Below are 23,138 nucleotides of genomic sequence, written 5' to 3'. Positions count from 1 at the left end.
TTATGACCTAAAGAGGTGCGTCCCTTCAAACGAAGCAATTAACTCGTTGTGCGAAGTGCTGCATTGTTTGTCTTGAAAAAGTGCGTCCTTCAATGCGCCATTTCATGATCAGGTGCCTTTAGTTCCCATCAAAATTTTGCACCCTTTAGTCGTGGCTATTTATTTCTATAAATAAGTGTACACTAAAAAATTAGTTAATTGGTTTATTCTATAAATAAACTTTGAGTTTTCTACTACATTTGAGAGAGTACTACACTGTTCTAGTTCGACAAAGCACTCGAATAAAAATTTTGTTCTGTGTGCAAAGCAAAAAATCAATGTTCACTGTTCCAAAAGCAATTGATTGAGGATGGATTGATCTTAAAAAATAGTACCCAAGGCTAGACTCCATTTATACAGAATTTAATATGTTGTAAACTATAAAATTATTTAATTTTTTATTACTTTATTTGATCAATTTTTTTGTAATTATTTATTTGAATTAGATTGTTACCGCCAATATATACAGAACCAACTCGTTGAGTCTCTGAGACACTCTTTCAGCATCCAAGCCAATTCTAGAGTTAAGAGCCTGCAAAAAAAGTAGTAAGAAATTGTTGAAACAAATTTCCTTTTTCATTAAAAGTACTTTACATTATGATACATCATCTAGATGCTAAATTGTAATGCATAAATAAAAAGAAGACGACTAAATGTAACTACGAAATAATCAAAACTTCCATATATACCTGAGAGTGAATTGTGTAATAGATTTTATCACCGATGACAGCGAAGCTTGCATTAACAACTTCTGCACCTTCTTCCTGTAGAATACTAATCACCTCATGGAGCTTGAACCTCTTATTAAGGCTGCTAATCAGAACCACCTCCAAAATAGTGTCTTGATGTCGTATTTCGATCAACGGCAATTTAGTTCCTATCGTCATTTCGTTGCTAATTTCCTTGCTGATTCCTTTGATGCTTGCTCTCAAATCTCTACTTTGCTTCAAATTCTTGATCTTTTCTCGAAGATTTTGGATGTAAGATGCAGCTTCCTCCAAGTAATCTTGTTGCGTTAATACGTTCTTAGTAACAAGAAAAATATAATGCATTAGATGTAATGCAAAGATAGCATTAAAAGGTCATAACCCGTTTTTTTTTCTGGAAACAATAAAATTAAATATAGGAAACGAATGATATAAAAAAATATGGTATCTTTTATAAAATAGTGATGGCAGGACCTCAATGAATAAGGTAGTGGCCAGGTGACAAGAGATACTACAACATTAAACATATAATATTTGAGCCTCTTTTTTTTGTGTGTGGTTGCTATCCGTTCTCTGTTTCAGATTTGGAAGTTGAATTGTTTTTATCTTACACATTCTTTGCTTCCAAGAAAGATGTGACAGAATACAAGAACGGAAACCTAACTGGAGGTGTGTTCAAGTAGAGAGACATATTTTACCAGACCTCAGACACAAGAAATATCAGAAAGTAACCTCACAATATTTGTTAATTTTCACTGGATAATATAGTAGAATTAGAATATAAATGATTAAAAAAAAAACCATCCAGCCTAACGCAGATATTTTTTATTTATATAATAAAAAAATCACTTCTCAAAGTCCACATTCTGGTCAATCAAAAAATTTGAAGCCCAAAATTTGAGTGTGTAAAAATATTTGATACCTTAAATTTTAAAGTAGTTGCATGGAGAGGTAACAATCAGGAAGTGGGGTATCAAGCATTCACCAAAGGCACATAGATATCATTTAGAAAGACCAAGAGAAAAGGAGATATACATATATGTATATGAAAGCACAAGACTAGTTATTTAGTTACCTTTCTGGTGGTGTAGTAATCCTTTGGGATGAGAGAGGAGAGCTTTAGGCAGAGGTTCTTCATTTCTATTCTCCTCTTCTTTTCTATCATCTTCCTATCCATCTTACCTCCACCCCCACCAGCACAACTACTCTTCATCTCTGCTGCCTCTTTCTCCCTCTATGCTATATATCCCTAACTCAAACTTAACCACTAGTATGCAAAACAACACAAGTAGAAGAAGGGAAGAAGATCCCAACTCTTGGTAGCTAGCCTTCTGAAGAGAGAGAGAGAAAGAGGTTTCACTTCTATTGGTGGGATTACGTGTCAGATTCGGTGGGCTCTTAGCCTCTCAGTTATATATAAAGCGACAATTTTGGAGCTGTCGCATTTTCTTGTAGGGCCTACTCGGTGAGACCTTTCAGAAGGTTTGGGTATTACAATGCTGGCTCAATATTTGGAGCCTTTATATATTAAAATAATAATATAATATATATTATTATATTAGCTATTTTAAATTACTTAATAGATCATCTTAGCGTTATTATTTTTTAATAAAAAATATATGGTTAGAAAACTCTCATCGAGATCTTTAAAATAAAACTAATATTCAACAGTTTTAGAAATAATTTTAAATTACTAATTTTTTAATTAAACGCATCGAAATTACATTATACGAAATAAACATCGAAATAAGCATTACATGTCATTAACTAAAAATATCAAAATTACATTACATAAAATAAGCAGAAATTAACCAAACATAATAAAAGTAATTACATTTTTTAAAGGTCTCGATGAGACCTTTCCAATGGTATTATTTTTGTTAAAAACCGATTAGTAAAACTAATTATATACTCAATTTAACTAACTAAATTATTTAATAAAGGATACCAATGAAATTAAAATTATTGAATATAACAATTATTGGGCAATTTTGGTATTTTTAAAAAGTTAATATGACAAATAGAGTCCGGTTCTATTTTCATAGTGGAGCCCCACTATTCCTGGCTCCAAATTTGGAGCCCAGTTGGAGTTGCTCTTAGTCTGTTCCGCTACAATCTTTCAAGATATTTCCGGATTGTTCATCATAATTTATTTATTTTTTAAATTTATTTATCAAAATAAATCACCAACAAACTTAAGTATTAAAATAGCTCTACTTTACTGCAACAAAATACTTAATTATTAAGCACTTTACTTAAATGCTGATAAGATCGGTATTTTTTAAGTAAAATACTAATCTTATCGGTACCTTTATTAAAACGATTTAAATAATAGTTTATATCCCTTGAGCGTAGGAGGTTTTTACATAAAACATTGCTTAATAATTAAATGTTTTACTAGAATATTTAACAGTTAAATATTTTAGTTAGTGCTATAGTAAAATAAACCCGTTGTGTCTATTTTATTTTAAAATAAAGCTAATTTGATCAAAAACTCAATATTTCAGTTAGGACGACTATAATTAGGACTAATTATGCTTAGAATCTGTGAACTATAGTCTTTTTATATAGACCGTCTTTTTAAATTTTTCCTCAACTATCTAAATGTTTTTTAACTCTTGAGGATGTTAATAGAAATCTTCAAATAATTGTTTTATCCTAACTTTTTAATCTTTTTTCTTATAAAATAAGATATATAATTAAGAGGGTCAATATGTCGCGAAAAATAAATAAAGAAGGCCACAGTTATTATTTTTCTTATTTTCCTAATTTAACGGTAAGTAAATCCTAAATACAATTTAACAGTATACAGAAATCAATTCCAAAATATTTTTTTTATTTTACAAGGAGTATAAGATAAAACCTCATATAATCTTGTGTATATCAATAAAAATAGCAACGATTATTTAATAAATATTAAAACTTTTAGTTTAATTATAATTTTATTGTGTTAGTGATACCATTAAGTTCCCACTTGTCTTAAATATTTTTTTTTTCTAAAAAAAAAGTGCCCTCTTCATGGATCAAGTCTATATCATTCTAGCTAACTTTCTTACCCTAATTAGTGGGACAATAAAGAGAGATGGGACGATAAGACTGTTAATTATAAAGCCAAAGGCCAAAAGAAACTCTCACGTTTTTAATTTTTTTTCCACACTATTTTCCTCAACGAGGATAATGAAGCTAGCGTCGATATGTGACATCAAAAGGTTACTCAAAGAATGAGTTAATCTATCCTATACTCCACCCAAAGGCCGGTGACAAGGAACAAGGGATGAAATCTCAACTGCATGCTTGCATGTATGGATAACTCCCTCTTTTATCTCTTAATTATCACGTTTGTTTCCTGTTCACGAAACTAGAATTAAACAAATTGATTAAGAGCCTCAAGGTTTCTTCCATGGGTTCCTTTCTTATACGCCTGACATGTAACGTGATAAATTTGTATACATTTTGCGATTATAGAGACTTGTCTCGTTACGTACCAAATTAAAAAGCATTTGAATGTAGAAGATCTTAGGAGTTTTTAAGGCCTTGTTTCACTAGTAGAATAAGGTCAATTTTAGAAGAAGTAGTATAATTTATAATATCAAAATATGAGAGCTACTACTAGTATAAGTTATTTCTAAATCAATACTAATATTGAAGAATAGTGAATTTATATTGGGAGGTAATGTTTTATACTAAATGATAAAAATACTCTTGAGTGGATGTAAAGGAATAATATTTATTTATCTAAAATTATAATATTTCTTATTATAACTAAAGACTTAGAATGCTCCGTATAACAGCACTATATTACATTTAATAAGAACTTTCACGCATTTCCTAATTTTCTCGCCTTTTCTAACTTTCCTACACCCTTAGTTGGATGTAAAGTAGGTGGACCCAAGGGGAATGAACCCAAGTCCACTAATTGGCAGAAAAAGCTACACGAGTATAAGGAAGTGAGAGACTAGTTATCTTGAGGACAAAATATCATAAGCGTGATGGATTATTATAATATGATCGCGTAGGTTAAGTTAGTCGAGTCGGTTGAGTCGAGTCTATTTATTTTTTAATTGACTCATGTTTATATAAGCTGCTAAGGCATGTCTAATTAAGTTATAAAAACTCTTAAGACAAGAGTCCTAGTTGCCTAAAGGTAAGAGTCCTAATTATCTTAAAACAAGAGTCCTAGTTGAATTATAAAAGCTAATAAGGTAACTCCTAATGAAGGTCGGTCTACGGTTAGCATTTATAAATATGCGGAGTGCAATCTAAGTTAAAAACACTATCTCCACCTTCAAACCCTATCCACCATCTACCTCCACAAGTCATCTACTCATAAGGCTGACCACCACCATCCCATGACCATCCGCTACCCTCCGACGACCTCCGCAACGTCAGTCTTTTCTATTTCTGCCCCGTCCTAACCTTGCTCCACTATTTTAGCTATAATTTTTCATCTGAATCTCTGATTGACTTCATTCTAAAACTAATTCTAGATCGAATTCTAATATAATAATATTAAGAAAGTGTTGTAAAATCATAACATTGTTGTAGTGTACCTTCAATTTTACTCTCATTCTTCTTAGAGCATCTAACATTGATCACATGATATATTTTCTGAGTCAATTCAATATTTGGATATTAACTCAAAGATTTGATTTTGAGTTTAGTATAATTGGGTACAGACTACAAAGGGATTATCTTGTCTAAATAGATTATCAATGAGGTCATGTTTGTGTTTGTTCCTCCAACCCATTTTCATCTTAAATCAACTTTGGTCAAACCAAATTTAGTCAACCTGTTCATAACTAAATTACCTACCGTTGATCCGAGTTAATTGTTTATGATATCAATAATTTGTCTACAACCTGAACAACGCGTGTAAACCACTTAAACCATTTGAATCTAATCCACTTAAGTTTTTTTTAAACCTTCATGTTCCTATTTAATAATTGGATTAAATATATTTGTACCTCCTATTTTTATGCCTAAAGTTACTTTTTAAAAAAAAATCAAACCAAATCTCTGTACTTAACGTACCCAAAATGTAAAAAAGTGAGAGATATTATTAAAAAAAATTAATCTATTGAGATATATAATAGTTTAAGAGGTCAAAGTATAACTAACCCTCCTAACAATCACAAGATGCAATTAAGCAAGTCATATGTATATATAATAAAGGACACATTAAATAGTTTGGTGGGATTTTTGGGCCAATCATGTCATTAGAAGAAGAAGAAAAAAAGAATCATTGCTTTCCAAAAAGCATCTTGTTGGATATTTGATTAAGAAAGATAAAAATCTGAAAGATTATACTCTATGACACTAACTGAATATGATATAACATTGAAAAATCCGGGTGTAAATTGATGCCCAATTCAGCTTGGTGGCAAGTTATCTCCAATCCTCCTATTTTGACACACTATTAATTTTAACTTTATAAATTAAACTAATGGAAATCCTCAACTTTCTAAAATATATATATATATAGGAGGAATTTATCAAAAAGCATTTTATGTTTTAACTTTATTACGAATGGACACCTTATCATATAAATATTTATCATTTGACAAGAATTATTTACGTCTAATATCTGAAATGAAAAAAATTCACGGCACCAAAAGTACATAACATCATCCTAATTTGACCTTAAAAGTAGCTCCCAGCTCCCCTCTCACTTATACTTTAACCTTAAAATTTTTAACTCAAGGGTACTAAAATGGTTATTTTGCATCTATAAAACTATCCATTAGAAATGTTTACATGAAGTTTTTTTTAAAATAAATTTTCTAAAAATGTGTGTATACATTAATTTATAAATATTACGTGGGACTCCAGAAGTAGGAATCATCTCTGGTCTAATCACCTTCGTTACCTATGGAACAACTATCAAACTGAAAAAAAAAAAGAAGAAAAAAAACAAGCAAGAAACTCCTAATCCTCTAAGTTCACTTTTTTTAAAAAAGATTAAAACTATCAACTAATAAAGTTGGAGTTTAGCCTCAAACTAAACAAATCCAAAAAGACTAAGTAGACTACGGTAGGAGGGAAGTGTTCCACATAATTCTAAATGTATGAAAAACTTAACCCTTTGTGGTCTTCTACTTATCATCATTAACATTAACAAAGACCGTAGAAAATGCACAGCAAAACTTTGACGAGCTAAAAGAATTTTCAACAAAGCCGTCTCTGCATGGCATTGTTGATTGCCATAGAATTAGCCACAGATTGAGTGAGGGAAATTCTAATAAGAGACCAATAAAGTGGTCACACCATTCCTACTCGGTTGGTTGGCTTCTTAGAACTACCTTTTAATAAGGTACACTGTCTCTATTAATCAACATGTGAATTTTGTAGCTAAACGACGATACTTTCACCATCAATTCTTTCCGTGTGAAACGACAAAACTAGCTATCCGAAAAGAAGAAGGATTTCAATTTTCTTTTTTTTTCTTTTTTTTTCAGTTTATATTTATTCACTGTCTTATCATTTTGACCCTTCGGGTTTTTTTTTTTTTTCTTTCTTCCTCTATTTCTTTCTTTTGACCGAGTTGAAAACGATGCTATCTGATTGGGCTGTTTTATACGTTTTGCACGTTAAAAGGGCAAGGATTCGGTTGCATAATTGCTGAGATTTTTATTTAATGCGTTATTTTATCTAACTGATCGAACCCACTTTAGCCGAATCGAAATCATCTCCCTCTCCTCAAACTAAACCATACCCCCACTGAATCTAAATCATCTTTTCTCCTTCCCTAAAACTAAACCCTACTATATAAAATTAAAACTCTTCTCTCAAATCAAACCCTCTTTTCTAAGGGGTAATCTAGATATTTTATAAATTACTTAGTCTATTTTAATCTAGATAATTTATTTAGAGTGTTAATAAAATAATTGTAGGGTGTGATTTGTAAAATTTTCTAAGATTATGGATAAGTTTTCTTAGGGATTATATTATGAACCGGCTTAATCCAATTTGTTCCGGACAGATTTGAAGACGTAACTTTTGAAATATATTTTGAAGAATATAGCCGTTAGATCAATACGAAATTTTGACACGAGGTAGCCATGGGAGAGAGATTTCCAACAAATTTAGTTTCACATAAATTAGATGTATAGTTCGGAAGATATCTTTGAAAAGGTAGACAGAGGTCGGAGGGTCAGACCTACGAGATTCAGGTCTGCACATGATTTGAGATCCGTGGGCAGAACAACAGACTCCTAGGTATAGGATGGAGGTGATAATGGATTGGATGCCGAGTAATTGATGGAGGTGGCTCGACAATAGATGGTGGTAGTGGTAGTATGCAGATGCGGATGCGGATGCGAATGTAATAGATGGTTGAAGGCTATGATTGGCCTACAACATTGGTAGCGGTAAAAATGAAAACCATACGGGAGGTAGAGACGGTTAAAATAGAGAGATGAAGGGGGAGAAAAAGACTTGCCCTACGGGACTAAGGGGATCGACAAAAGAGGGAGATTAAAAGCTAGACAAGACTTGCCAACGAAAGATGTGGTGGTTAGTGAAGAGAGAGAAGGGAGATGTAGATGCCGACAGCCTAGTTGAGAGATATGCTAAGGCAAAATTCAATTAATCTTTTATTTCAAGCATACTTAAGATAGAAGCGCCTGTTTATAGAGATTAAATCAAAAAGTCCTAAACAAATTTATCTAAACAATTATTCCTTATCTTCTCGGATTAACCCTTCGTTTTTCTAAAAACTCTAAATTTGAAAGTTATAGATGAGGAAGTCACTGACCTTTTCCAACTGGTTTGATATTATTCGGATGTTTATAAAATGTCCTATGAATATTTTATTGAAAATGTGCAGATCTAAATTTAGCATCAGATCAGGGTCTAAGGTTAACCATTACACATTTTTGTAAAAAAATCCCATACGTGTGAATCTCTAATATTTTTTTATTCATGTATACTCCTCTAAAATAAAAATAGGGCGACTTGAAAAAAAAATCAATATAATTTTTCATTTTGCATCTCTACCCATTTTAATTTACAATTACAGATTACCCAATATTTTTAAATGCCAGAGAATATCTCAAACCATTAAATATAGGGAGATTTCATAATTTTTGGGAAGGTAAGAGATTGAAAAAAGATGACAAGTCATATCTAAGAAATTAAAAAAAAAAAAGCTGACCGTTAAGATTCTAGAAAAAAAAAATTACTTTCCAACCATCTCCTCCCTTTTGCCCAAACTGCATCCTCGTTCTTTTTTATCTTAGCATCATCTTTCCTTCTTACCCTAGCATCATTCACCCATTTTACTTTTCTTTTGAAATTTCTTCTTCTCTCTTGCCTAAATAATCTCCTCCTTCGCTCTAATAGTTTTCTTTTTGCCTTAACTGTTTATTTCCTCCTTTCCTTCATTTGGTGAACTCCTTGACAACTATGTCTATCTCGGACAGAATCCTAAACTCTATTATCTTCTTCGTCCTTGATTAAATCTTTCAAGCCTAATATAAGTAACATAATAGATATGATCTCACTTTTTATTTTTTATTTTTTATTTTTTATTTTGCTAGGATTTTATTAGTTCCTCTATTTAATTGTGACATAAAATTACACAAGTGTTGTTAGTTTGAAATATAGAATTAAACAAGTTTTTGTTAATTTATATATAGATTCTGTTAGCCTGTCTACATAATTAGAATATGTATATATGCCTCTTAAGATACTTTGTAATTGCATAGTTAACTATAAAAGTTAACAAACAATTAAACTTTAAATACAATTAATAATAATTTTTTATAAATCACACCCTATATTTGACCTATTTTGTGATTCACATATGATCTTTAAGGATTTATTAATCCAACCCCTCATTTTTTTTATAATTCTCATTTAACACCTTGACGCTACTAAAATACTAAAATACTCCCACCATTCTCTCTCATTTTCTATATTCCTCTACCATTTTCCCCACCTAACTCCTCCACCATCACCTTCGTTGTCGTCGCCACCTTTCCTTATCTCTCCTCCTCCCCTTTTCTCTCCTCCTCCTCGTCTTTTTCCTTTTCTTCTTCTTCATCTTCTTCTTTTTTGGGAAAAGAAAAAATAGGATGAAAATAATAAGAGTAATTTAGGTATTTATAGATTTTTATATATTATAAAGGAATATTTTTTTCTAATACCGTCTAAGTTAACACAGAGTGTTAAATGAGAATTATAGAGGAAAAGGAAAAGTCAAGTTACAAAATACTTAAAAACAGAATGTGAATCACAAAATAGGTCAAATATAAGGTGTGATTTACAAAAAAATTTTAATAATAAAAGGATAAAAATACTAGATACATTGCTCTCAAATAAGAGCATATTTGTTATTTATCTATTAGGTGCTTTAGATTCTAACATATAATCAGCACAAAGCAACTAGGACATGCAAAGAACCAATAGGGTTTTGAAGGATATTCAAATACAAAATGTGGAGGGGGTGTTACAAGCAAATAAAGAGCTTTTGAGGGGTATATATAAAAAAATAAATAAACCCTATATTTTCTTATATAATATCCTGTAGATTCAAATTTGCTGTTCATTTATTATTTGTATCCATATTTGTATCCCAAAAGGAAAGGAAGAGAGATGTTATTCAAGTTTTGATGGTTGTCAATCATTACAAAATATTAACTTGCTTTATACGTAAACATTGTTCACAAATATCTCTGTAGTGTTCTAACATGCTTTTCTAAAATTTTGAAGAACCATATCTCAACTTGTTATATCAAGTTATCAGAAGTGCACAGCTGCAACTTTTCTTGTAGAAAATTTTACATAACAATTTCAATAAAGGGAATATATCGATGCCCCTAGAATAGGCTTAACTAAAACTTAAGAATATATATATATATATATATCACCTATTTAATACAAACCTATATAACTGGTTCTTTCTTTCTCCTTACAATTGCTCAGGAAAGGAATATTAAAGATCAATTCAGAACAGAGGGAACACAAATCCAGGAAGATATCAATCAAATGGCACGATGAGATATCATATTGTGAGCATTAGTAATTAATTGACATATCCTCAAGTTTCAGAACTGAAATGCACATACCAGTATAATGACTGTAGTAAATTAAACAGCCAGAAATAAGTTCCACTTATCATAAATATAAGGAGAAATCACCATCTTCTGGTTCCAGAGGCTCAAACAGGCTGCATTGTGACCCATGTAACACAGAGCTTGCCTGGAAGCTCCATGAGCTCAAGCTGCTTGGAAGAACAGAAATACGATATGCCAAACACCGAAAGAAACAAAAGCACATCAGGCCTGATTTGCTCATTGCTCAGATATTATATCAGCATGGCTGTACCTGATCATTCTTCGATGACATTGACCAGCTCATATTCCACTAAAGACAGGTTGTTGTCCTCTTTCACTGTAAAATCAGCTGGTTCGGTGACTTCCACACGGCCCCATTTGTCAACCGCAAGCCTCATTGACCCCTTAAACATGTCAATCTTTGCATTTCTCAGAATTACTGTCATCCCTGTCTTCATCAAGTCCGCTGGACAAAAATCATGGAATACTTGCTAATAAGTATCATAACAAGTAGATGAAAGATATCTTAGTCAAGGATGGTTATTCGTGGCTACAGGTATCCCATCAAAAGGATTAGGATTAAAAGGAATGCAGATCTCATGTGCGATCTGCAAGAAACTGTAACACCTTCCAAGCATAAAGACATTTCCTTCTAATAAATATGAAGGTGCCACTGCAGGTTTGGACTAAAATAATTTGTCAGAAAATAGTAGAGGAAAAATGAATGACCCTGATGAGGACCTTAGACAGAATAGAATGGAAGAGATTGATTCATATGACAATCCCATCAATGTTAAGATTGGTCACACTCATCATGCCCGCATATAGTTACATAGCCCAAATGAGATAGAGACAAACACAAACTCCGTATTCAGAAAAGTAGATTCACTAACCATTTGAGCACATCTGGTAGCAAATGTTTCTGAGCAAATATGAATATGTTACTTAAGAAAGGTCAAGTAAAAGCTAAACTATAAAAGTCACAATATGAGAGCCAAAATCAAGAAACCAACAGAAATCTCCTAGCAAAATTAGCATATAACTTAAGTGACCATAACATCAGAGAACAAAGAAAAATAAAGGTTTTGTACTTAGTGGGATCATATACTTTTGAATTGAAAAAAAAAATAGAGGCAAAAAAATAACAAAATATTAACAAAGCCAAAATTTTCAAGAAAGTGAAGGTTTCTACTAGAATCAATTGTTCAACAAGCAGAAATTGGAGACACTGTTTACAAAATCAAGGTAACATGATAAGGAGCACTATAAATGTGGTGTCATCATCTGATCCACCTTAAATTAAGAGGAAAGAATCATAAGATGGCATTATATAATGGATATGCTTTTTAGTAAGAATTAATGTACACGTGATAATCATCTTACAAAATTGAGATAAGGACTTGAGATGAACAAGTTACTAGAAAATATTGAAACCAATGATTTTATCTATGGTAGGGTGCAATTAAAAAGCAACCAGTACAGTAATGCTGTAAGCATGTCTCCTGCCCTTTTTTGATAGTAATGCTTCAAATCCTTATAATGTCCTTTAAAAGGTAGTGATAACTTATTTGGCGATGTTACAACTTATAACTGAAAACATGACATAATAGATAACCATCACTTCCCCATGTATTGGACTATTACCCCAACTAATAACCATCACCTTCTATACATTACTCATACCCCTGCCTTGTAGATCACATCTTAGTCATAGCATTATAAAAGAACCTCATAAAGGATCTATAGCACTACTCCTTTTAATTAGTTATTAAGCTAGCCAACTTAATTAACCTAAGTGGGTTCTCTCCATCGAAAAAAAATAATCTATTAATGTAAAGATTCCTAGACCTACACTAATAGTTATTTTGAGAAGGTATCCAACTTGGTAGACAATCAAATTTCAAATCATGACTATTTTTTGTCCTAACCGCAGCCTTTAGCACTCCTAATTGAGTCAAATTCCTTTCCAAGATTTCAATTTTTTTTTTCCTCATGACACTTTAAAAGCCTTCATTGTGACGATTGCTTATTAGAAGCCTTCAAGTCTTATATGAAACTTTGAATTTGAGTCATAAAGAATTTCAAAACTTACTTACCTAAACCACGGCATACAAGAGCCTATAAAGAACACATAGGACATCAATAAGTGACAACATTAGCAGATTCTTATCTGAAAGTAAGTTTCTTCTATAAAAGTGTTTAAATCTTGTGGGACATAGAATTCAAGTCCTAAAACATTCTAATCCATACATATTTAAACTAGGACTCGGAGGAGCCTATAAAAGAAACCAACAAAGACATCAGACATTAATGAGTGGCGAAATATTTAGCAGAAATTTCTGATAGGAAATAAGGTTCTTCTATAATCGTCCTCTCTTTTCCTCTCCCTTCTCTCTCACATCTATGTGGCATTATCCTTCTCTCACCCAAAACCTGCTAGGTTATCCTTCTTTACTCTGCAAACTGGATGGACCTTCCTTTCTTTGTTCCCCACAACCAAGTGGGTGTTTTCCTTTTCTCCTCTTTCACTTGCATTGCTACACTGCCACTTCAATAAAGGTTTTATTACCTTGGTTCCTATTTCCTAAAAGTGAAACTAAAGTGAAACTACTTAATGATTATTATCATGTCCCAGTCTTGCAGTAACCTAATTTGTTTCACTTCCTTTGATCCCTATTCCACTTGATTTCTTTTAAACGGAACTATTTCAGCATAAATGAGTCTCCAATGAATTTAGAGTTTGGCAGGAAAAGTATAAGCAGCCTTACCTCATTGTTGGAGAGGTTATTCCCATGACTTGTACATATGAAAGCACTATATACAATGGCAAGTCTTACGTTCTGAACAAGTTAATAAAGGGCTGTATCCATGACAAGTGACAAGTAGTGATTGAGAATAAAAATGGTACGAAAATGTTTCACAAGTTTGGATTTGACCAATGACAATAAGGTAGTGTACATTGATGAGACATGCGAGAATCTCACAAGAATAGATATAACTGAAAAAGATATGATAGCCTTTAATTTGATATCGTTCAATAAATTGATATTAGCATTGAAATGCCAAAAGGTCGGGCTCATGGAATTGATTAGGGCATTGGTTATTTTGGCACTTCACTAATTTAGGTAAAGATAGAGCATGCAACTAATCAACAATATAATAATATGAGCTGTTTCTTGCCAAATTGTAAGTGCAGAAAACTTGTCATATCTAGTTAAAGCATTAAGCTAATATGAAATATAAATCACATGGGACAGAGTACAGAATACAGATATTAAACTTCTATGACATAAATTTGTTACCCCAAAAGGAAAGAAAATCATTTTCTCTAAAGAAGCATTACAAGATCCTCCCCAAAAATAACTGGTCTAACAAATTTATAAAGTATCTGAAATTTCAGAAATAGTTCATAAATTTCAGTGCTAGTACTAGTAACTTAAGCAAAGATAAAGTATTTCAAAGGTTATATATAATATATATAGATGTACTACTTCGGTTCACTCACACGATCAAATTTGCTGGCATCTTTTAAAACATCAAGAAAAGATACAAAATCTTAAGAAATTTACTTACAATATTTTAGCATAGCTAAATGTTTGAAAATATGATTCTTAGAATAATCTGACAACATGTGCTTCAAAATTTATTCAAGCCTGAGAAGTACTAAACCATAGTTCGAAAAGAACTAATAACTAGAAGATTAATCTATTATCAATATTAAACATCAGAACTCAGAAGGAAACGATTTGGAAATAATCCCTTTTAACTTTAGCTTCTATTGAAACTCCAGACTTGAATAGACAGTAATGACTGGAACCACCCACACTAGCAATTTCTGACTGGCCAAGCTTTTAGAATAAATAGATTAATGGTAAAGTACATAAAAACATGCACACACATGCAATTGACATTTTAAAAAAATGAATTTCATTATACTTGTGCACTGTCTTAAACAAATAAGTAGACATACACCAAAACCTAAAATGACTGACATAAAGATACCAGATTCTTATCCTTGCATAGTTATACAAAATGTTCCTTCTCACAAATCAATAAACCTAACCAGCACATACTACTAACTACATGAAGGAGGAATCTAGAGATATGATCAGTCTGGAGAGCTTCTCTTAACATATTACAGAACAAGTGAACATCAATAGACAATTTAACCGAACAACAACATGACAATGTGCTGCTGCATTTCTAATTCACATAAATACATTCTTTCCAATCTTCTCTCACTTCTTAATTCTATGGCATTGTATGACAAGTTCTGGACTTCTGAAAGATCAAGCCATTTAAATAGATATATGTAAGTTCCAAGACATCTTGGTACTAAACCTAAAAAACAAACTGGAGTAAAGAATATACTCAGATGACAAGCATTTTACATGCCATGCTCATATGATAAATTGATACTTAATAGAATTACTTATGTTATCCACTTAATTATTAAGATCTTTAAGCTAATTTGCAAAAGTAACCACCTTGCTCATTCCTTGCAGTGAAAACGATAATTCCAGTTTCATCTCCAACCAAGCACTCAGCAATTCGCATTTGCCGAGCTTGGGGTGCATTAGGTCTACTCTTCTGCAAGACCATCTTCGAGTCAACCACCTTCACAGTCAGGGTGTGCCCATTTGTGCCAGGACGAAGCTGATCAACCTTGGTAAACACCGGCTTCCTCAAATTGGGCTTGGACTCAGCCATCTTCTTAAGATTCCTTCACATAGCAATCAACAAACATTTAGCAAGAAAACAATCACCATAAAAAGCCTCCATTTTTACAAACAAAAACTTAATTGATTGCCAAAACATACTCATAATTTATTTTTTAAAATGTTGCAGCCGAAGATTGTCTGAAACTACATGAAACAAGCATATGCAATGCGTGCAATAACAATTACCCAAATTCCTAAGCATGAGAGAAATCTAATAAATGGCCATCCAATGCGTACAAATAAGGGTTTGACTCGTAAATAAAACACAGAAGATGATACACTCAAACACTTCTCGAATCTAAACCCCAATTTTTGTAGATAATGAATACATCTCCCAATGAAATCCTACCAAAAATTATTCACTACGCATCGAAAAAGGAAAATTCACGATCAGCCACTGAAACCAAATCAAGAAACACTAACCGACCTTACTGCGAAGAGAAAAGAATGCGAAAGTCGATCAGATCGGAAGAGATAGGGATCGGATACTCACGGTTTTGAAGGCAAAAGTTTGGTCTTTTACTTTCTTTCTTTTCTTTTTTCTTTTTTCTTTTCCTTTTGCTATGGAGAGGAGGGAGGCGGAGAGAATTTGTTGGGGGTGGGCGGGGGGGTGTTGTGTTGGGACTGAGGGGTGGGTCATCTCGGAGGAAGGGTTCGAAGGTCGCCATCGTGGAGACATCACTTTCCAGCCGTCCGATCTTATGAGATCAATGCCAGTTGGATCAGTGAGCCACTACGATTTTAGACGTGGCCCTTTTATGGCCGTTGGATTCAAAAATAGTTGGTAAGTTGGTCTTATAATCTTTGACTGTTATGTATGTAAGTGGGAGTTTTATTATCTATCCTTTTCGCCTTTTGGTTCGGACTAAGTATCTGTTATATGAATGGAAAGGATTAACCCATGTAAATTACTATGTATTGTGTACAGAAGCTAATACCTATATATATACCGTAATAATATGTACATATGAAAAATATGTGGCTCTTCTGGCGATAATGATGGCTAAAATTTGGGATGGCAAATATTGATCCGACTCGATAACCAGCCTCTTAATCGGGTTTAAGTTTAGTAACAGGTCAACCCGATTAATAATCAGGTCATGTTCATGTTTATATAGTTATCCCATTGACCCGTTTAACCCGTCTAAGTATACAAATCGAGTCAAATCAACTGGCCAACCCATCAACCCTTACTATATAAGCTAAACCTAAACATAATCCTATCTCTCACTATCTTACACAAATCTCTCATCCTCACCCTGATCGATCCCTGCCTGCCTCATTGCCTAACCCTCCCATTGATTCACTCTATCGCCTGCCTCATCTCCATCGCCTCTCGACTCATGCCTCTCCATCGCCTCTCGGCTCTCGCCCATCTCCACCATCTCTCACTTTTGGCCCATCTCTAATGCCTCTCGTCTCTGGCCTTTCTCCATCGCTTCTCACATCTCCAGTTGCCGGAAGGTGAGGTTCATCGAATTTCGGTGTCGCTGCGACGATCTCTTCTACGGTCTCCATAGGTACTTTGATATCCCTATGATTAGATCTGCTAAGATCATCAAGATATAAGGTCAAAAATATTACCTACTTGTGATTCTTCTTTTCATTTTAGATAGTTCTATAGCTTGCTTGTTGTTGAATAATTTATGAAATAGCTACACTCTTAGTTTCATGTTACTCAAAATCTGTGATGTATTATATTACATCTTTTTGGAAATTGTTGTGTACTAGGACATCTTATTTTAACAAAGTGCTTGGACATCTTATTCTAACAATTTCTAACAATTTGATTTTGTTTCTTTTTTTTTCTGACTATTTGATTTTGGGAGGACTTGATTGCTTAATATTTGGAAGCATGTATTGATTCCGAATAAAATATTCACGTTGACTTATATGTGTACCTGAGACTAGACAACAATATACTCTATAGAGAATCTTGTATTGCACTTCTTTTATCCTATTCAATAACCTTCGGATACTAGGTGGCCACTGCATCGTTAGTTATGTAGCACTTAATGATCATAAAAGAAACTAATCCTGCTTTGTTAGTAAAGAAGATAATCCTGCTATGGCCATTGTAACTTAATCTTGTGAGTAAAGAAGATAATCTTAAATCAAGAATAATAATGATACGATTCGGGCTTCACCGATATTGTCTCGAGCATGGATACACTTTAGGAATGTCTTTTATTCTTATTTTAGTATTTAATTCAAAAAAAAAATAAGTTTTCTGTATGTCGCATTCGAACGCTGGTGGAGTGCGTTCGAACGCGCTTGTAAACACCTGCATTATGTTCACACATGCAGAGAGTGCGAAATGTGTGTTCGAACGTCGCGTTCAAATGCCGCGTTCAAATGCCGCGTTCGAATGCGCCTACGAATGCCTGCATTGCATTTGCACATACAAATAACGCAAAATGTGCATTCGAATGCGATCGGGCACGTTTGAACGTGGTCGGCGAAAATCTACAGTTTTAGGGTTAATAATTGCCATTTTTGAATTGTTTGGTTAGCCTCTAAAGGTGTGGATGGCAACTATAGAATGATTATTGAATGAATTAAGTTTTGCCTTGTCTCTTTCATCTTCTTCTCTCCCGTTCTCTTGTTCCCCAGCGTTACTACTTCTAGCCTCCCTCGACCGGCCAATCACCCTAGTCCCTTAGCCCCACTCCTCCCCCTTCTTTCAATCTATCTGTCACCTTGCCCTAACCCCTTCCATCATCCATAACCCTTCCACCACTACTTACTCACCGGTGCCACCCCATTAACGCTGGTCCACCACCATCCACCATCATCTAGGATCTCGTGCCTCCATCCATAGATCCTAAGATAGACCCCTTAATGTTAGTCCACTAATCGGCCGATATATCGAGATCCCACTGCCAGATTCACCTGAAACTTTATTTTTTGGAAAGTTCTTTTCTGGAGCTACAACATATCCAAATTTTACATTGATCCGACGACTTAATCTTTTTGGATCTATTTTTAAAGTTCTATATCAAATCCTGTCCAGATCTAAAATTTCGAAATAGATCGAGCCTTGGCCAAAATGGGAGATCGTATCAAGCTGGTATCAGAGCCATCGTTTCTCAGACACGCACTCCCTATGACAACAATCATAGCCATGGCTGCATGGCGAGATGAGGAATAAGAGATTCTACCAATAGAGGAGGGGGAAACGGTTGCGGGGACTTCGACCCGCGGAACCGCTTGACCAAATCAGAATATGGAAGAGCCTAGCGTTCAAGCCATGTTTGAGTCTCTTTTCGAACAAATGGCCATCAACAACCAGATGATGATGGAGATGATGCGGGAATTATAGGCGACAAGAGAAGCCATGGCGAACGGGAATGCACCATCAACCCTATGACGCGAGTCCACCCCCATGACCCCGCCGCCACCGGTTCAGAATTCACACCCATAAGAGCCTTTGCTGCCACCACCCTATGGGTAGAGACAAGCAAGGATGGTTCCACCAAGCTTAGTTGCATGTGAGCCCATCCGACGAGCGAACCACTATGGAGATCGCCTTGGAGATCTAGATCCGTGGGCGGGGCAATACGAACCGGAACCATGTCGAGTTAATCAAAATCAAAGGAAGGATCATCAATCATTCAGGTGCATCTTCCTCCGGTTAGACCAGGATTGGGATATGATCCGGATCAAGACAATGGTATCCATGGGCAAATCGTGTGTCTCGAATTTCCCAAGTTCAAAGGTGGTGATCTGATCGATTGGTTGTATAGGGCGGAGCAATTCTTCGCATACCAGGGTACAGCGGAAGAATATAAGATGACACTTGCAAGCGTCCACCTTGAAGATGCGGCACTTCATTGGTTTTGAGCAACCAATGCCCATGAGGTTATTGAAACTTGGACCGACTTTTGCGCCGATATCACGCGGCGATTTAGAGCGTAGGGGTATGAAGACTTCGATGCTCTCCTCTCAAAGACGGTGCAAAGGACCATGGTTGGAGCATACTAAGAAGAATTTGAAAGGATAAATAGTTGATGCCAACCCAAGATGTGAAGTACGTGCCTAGAGGTCCGGGATGAGCACTCACACCTACTCAAGTGGAGGAACGAAGAGGCAAAGGTCTATGCTTTCGTTGTGATGAGAAGTCTGTGCCCGAGCATCGTTGTGCTAAACTGATGGGATCGGTGATGCTAATCAACGGATTGGAGGAGGCTGAGAATGAGATTGCAGAGGAAGATGAGGGTATGGCTGGACAGCAAGGAGGAGTAGCTGAGGAGCAACCTGTAGAGGACATGATGGCCGAGATCTCCCTCCACGCCTATTCCGGGACAGCCGCACCAAGGACTTTGTGGGTGAACGGTGTAATCAAGACAACGATAGTGAGAATCTTGATCGACACCGGGTCCACCCATAACTTCATTAACAAGAGGCTTCTTAGGAAGATTGGCCTTGAGTCGAGACCCACAGAAGGGTTCGATGTGACGATTGGAGATGGCACGACATTGCAGGCAGATTTCATTTGTGGAGGTATGGAATTGAAGGTGCAAGGCCAAATCTTCACATTGGATCTTTATCCGTTTGCCTTGTGAGGTGCCGACATTATTTTGGGGACTCAATGGCTTTGAAACTTGGGGCCCGTGACATTTGACTTTACAAACCTCATATTGACATTTTAGAGGAATGACTGGAGAGTGTTGCTGAATGGAAGTCAACCGTTGTTTGAACTTCCAAAAGTAGGGGACGCAAGGGAGCTCGCTTCTTTCTCGGCACCCACCTTTCCTTTCTTCTCAGATTTGCGGAGAGCCAACGCAGAGGATAGTGATCTGGTCCGACTCATGGAGGAGCTGAGAGAGAAACCATCAAGCCACCCCGAGCACAAGGAGCGCGACGGGTTAGTACTCGATCGCGGGCAGATCAAGGTACTCGCGGACAAAGAGCTACAAAGACTATTGATAGCACACTTCCATGATACTCCTATAGTAGGCCATGAAGGGATTTTACGTACCTACAAGCGGCTGGCCCAAAACTGTACATGGACGCGATGAAGTCGGACGTGAAGAAGTATGTGCATGAATGCCAAATCTGCCAATGAGTCAAATCGGAGACACTCAAGCTCAGCGGGCTATTGCAACCACTGCCTATACCGGAGCATATTTAGGAGGACATCTCCATGGACTTTATCAAGGGGCTGTCGGAGGTTCGAGAGCAATCGGTGGTGTTCTTTGTAGTAGATAGGCTGAGGAAATATGCTCATTTCATAGCATTGACGTACCCGTTTTTAGTGAAAAAGGTTGGTGAAATTTTTGTTCGAGAAGTGGCGCGCTGGCATGGGATACCTAGGACGATCATGTCAGACCAGGATCGCATCTTCATTAGCGAGTTTTGGTCCGAGTTCTTCAGATTGCAAGAGACTCGAGTCAACCTTAGTTCCGCTTATCACTCCAAGACGGATGGCCAAACTGAGGTAGTGAATCGCAAATTAGAGCAATATTTGTGATGCTTTGTGGCAGACCGACCAAAGGATTGGGTCAAATTCCTTCTATGGGCCAAGTGGTCATACAATACAGCTCATCACTCTAGCATCGACATGACCCCCTTTGAGGCGGTTTATGGGCGCACTCCCTCGTCTTGCGTGCCTACGATAGACTCGCAGCGGCGGATAGGACCGAGCTCAACTTGGAACTTGCTGATCGAGATGAAACCTTGAGACGGCTCAAGATTCACCTAGCAACAGCCCAAAACTGCATAAAGCAGACTCATGACAAAGGCCAACGTGAGTGAGAGTTTGAGGTGGATCAATTGGTGTTCGTTCGAGCTCAACCGTACCGGCAATTCACATTGATGCCAATTTTGAACCAGAAGTTGGGTCACAAGTACTATGGTCCGTACCAAGTGTTACAAAGAATTGGTCCAGTAGCTTACCGGCTGGACCTACTTGAGGGAACTGGGATCCATTCGGTTTTCCATGTATCAGCATTGAAGGCCCAGATCAGGCCTAACCATGTGGTGGGTTCAGCCTTGCCCGAACCAATGGAGGAAGATGGCCCAACTAAATCGGTCCGAGTCTTAGGCCGTAGAAGAAGACGCCAAGGATCCAGATTAGAGACGAAAGTGTTGATCAAGTGGCTAGGCAAGCCCACTAATGAGTCTACTTGGGAGTTAGAGTCAGATATTATGGATCGCTTCCCCAATTTCACACCTTGAGGACAAAGTTGCGGAAGTGTGGTGGATTGATATGATTTAGGCTTCACCGATGTCGTCTCAAGCATGGATACACTTTAGGGTTGTATTTTATTCTCGTTTTAGTGTTTAATTCAGAGAAAAAAAGTTTTTTGTATGTCTCATTCGAACGTGGGTGGAGTGCGTTCGAACGCGCTTGTGAACGCCTGCATCAGGTTTGCACATACAAAGAGTGCAAAATGTGCGTTCCAACATCGTGTTCGAACGCGTCTGCGAATGCCTACATCGCGTTCACACATACAGAGAACGCAAAATATGCGTTCGAATGCGATCAGGCGTGTTCGAACGCGGTCGGCGAAAATCTACTATTTTAGGGTTAATAATTGTCATTTTTGAATCGTTTGGTTAGCCTCTAAAGGTATGGATGGCAACTATGGAATGATTATTGAATGAATTGAATTTTGTCTTGTCTCCTTCGTCTTCTTCTCTCCCGTTCTCTCGTTCCTTAGCGTTGTCGCTTCTAGCCTTCCTCGACCGCCCAATCACCCTAGTCCCTTAGGGGCGGCCCACTCCTCCCCCTTCTTCCAATCTATCTATCACCTTGCCCTAACCCCTTTCATCATTCATAACCCTTCCACCACCACTTACTCACCGGTGCCACCCCATTAATGCCGGTCCACTACCATCCACCATCATCTAAGATTTCGTGCCTTTATCCACGGATCTTAAGATAGATTCCCTGATGTTTGTCCACTAATCAGACAATATCTCAAGATCCCACCGCCAGATTTGCTTGAAACTTGATCTGTTGGAACTCTCTTTTCTAGAGCTACAACATATCCAAATTTCACATCGATCTAATTGCTAAATATTTCGAGATCTATTTTCAAAGTTCTATGTCAAATCCTGCCCAGATCTGAAAATATGAATAGATCGAGCCTTGGCCAAAAGAGGAGATCGTATCAACACTTAAAAAGCTTTCTATTTTCAGATGAAAACAAAATCAAGAATAGCTTGCCTTTTAAACTCTGTATTTTACCTCTAGTTTTTTATTCTTAGATTAGCAACCTCCTTCAAACTTAATAGGTGCCATTCAACTTGAACACACCAAAAAATGGTATTCATGAAGCCAAAAGACAATTTTGTTACTTTAATTTTACTTCCTTTTGTGCTTAATGGAAGTTACATATTCATATTTATGTAGTGCGTTCTTTCCTAGTAATCTTGACTAACTCACTTGTCTGTTGTTGGCTTGTTGCTTGTAGTGGGTCTTGTCCTTTAAGTAGATTAATTTTCCCTATCCGGTGGCTCTTACTCTATTATATATGTTTTTCTCTTCTGTGTTGGGCTTTGCACTTACAAAAGTTTCTCTTTTGTTCATTTTGACAGGGCCACGAACTTTGGATAAGAAAATGGAGGGTTTGATATTATTGTTTACTTATTTTAAACTATTTGTAATT

General features: G+C 35.8%; 2 protein-coding genes across 5 annotated transcripts; both read right to left on the bottom strand.

The window, feature by feature from the left end:
* Nucleotides 1-390: 390 nt before the first annotated feature.
* Nucleotides 391-2,121, bottom strand: LOC140797591 (transcription factor bHLH168-like). Its single transcript, XM_073151173.1, has 3 exons — nucleotides 1,822-2,121; nucleotides 729-1,064; nucleotides 391-571 (listed from the first exon to the last, which is right to left on the bottom strand). Exons 1-3 carry the CDS (start codon nucleotides 1,957-1,959, stop codon nucleotides 482-484), a joined length of 564 nt encoding a protein of 187 aa, XP_073007274.1. The 5' UTR covers nucleotides 1,960-2,121; the 3' UTR covers nucleotides 391-481.
* Nucleotides 2,122-10,723: 8,602 nt separating this feature from the next.
* Nucleotides 10,724-16,148, bottom strand: LOC140780275 (uncharacterized protein At4g28440-like). 4 transcript variants are annotated; one of them, XM_073125701.1, is made up of 4 exons: nucleotides 16,016-16,139; nucleotides 15,289-15,524; nucleotides 11,073-11,267; nucleotides 10,724-10,968 (listed from the first exon to the last, which is right to left on the bottom strand). In XM_073125701.1, the coding sequence occupies exons 2-3, from the start codon at nucleotides 15,509-15,511 to the stop codon at nucleotides 11,077-11,079; spliced, it is 414 nt and encodes a 137-aa protein (XP_072981802.1). In that variant the 5' UTR covers nucleotides 15,512-15,524; nucleotides 16,016-16,139; the 3' UTR covers nucleotides 10,724-10,968; nucleotides 11,073-11,076. The 4 variants fall into 4 exon arrangements, with proteins under 4 accessions (XP_072981802.1, XP_072981804.1, XP_072981801.1 ...); XM_073125703.1 differs by having other exon boundaries at nucleotides 15,950-16,059; XM_073125700.1 differs by having other exon boundaries at nucleotides 10,724-11,267; nucleotides 16,016-16,148.
* Between the last annotated feature and the right edge of the window lie 6,990 nt (nucleotides 16,149-23,138).

This window comes from Typha latifolia, chromosome 1 (genome assembly GCF_019914945.1).
Source record: "Typha latifolia isolate L0001 chromosome 1, TyphaL0001v2, whole genome shotgun sequence".
Classification (NCBI taxonomy): Eukaryota; Viridiplantae; Streptophyta; class Magnoliopsida; order Poales; family Typhaceae; genus Typha; species Typha latifolia.
This window is presented reverse-complemented; position numbering and strand designations above follow the sequence as displayed.

What these genes read in the sequence shown, in the direction of transcription:
- LOC140780275 (XM_073125700.1), bottom strand. Translation starts at nt 15,511, where the DNA reads ATGGCTGAGTCCAAGCCCAATTTGAGGAAGCCGGTGTTTACCAAGGTT. An exon ending in CACTGCAAGGAATGAGCAAG is followed by an intron (nt 11,268 to 15,288) that starts GTGGTTACTTTT and finishes ATTTTTGTCCAG; the next exon opens with CGGACTTGATGAAGACAGGG.
- LOC140797591 (XM_073151173.1), bottom strand. Translation starts at nt 1,959, where the DNA reads ATGAAGAGTAGTTGTGCTGGTGGGGGTGGAGGTAAGATGGATAGGAAG. An exon ending in ATTACTACACCACCAGAAAG is followed by an intron (nt 1,065 to 1,821) that starts GTAACTAAATAA and finishes CTTGTTACTAAG; the next exon opens with AACGTATTAACGCAACAAGA. An exon ending in ATTACACAATTCACTCTCAG is followed by an intron (nt 572 to 728) that starts GTATATATGGAA and finishes CTTTTTTTGCAG; the next exon opens with GCTCTTAACTCTAGAATTGG.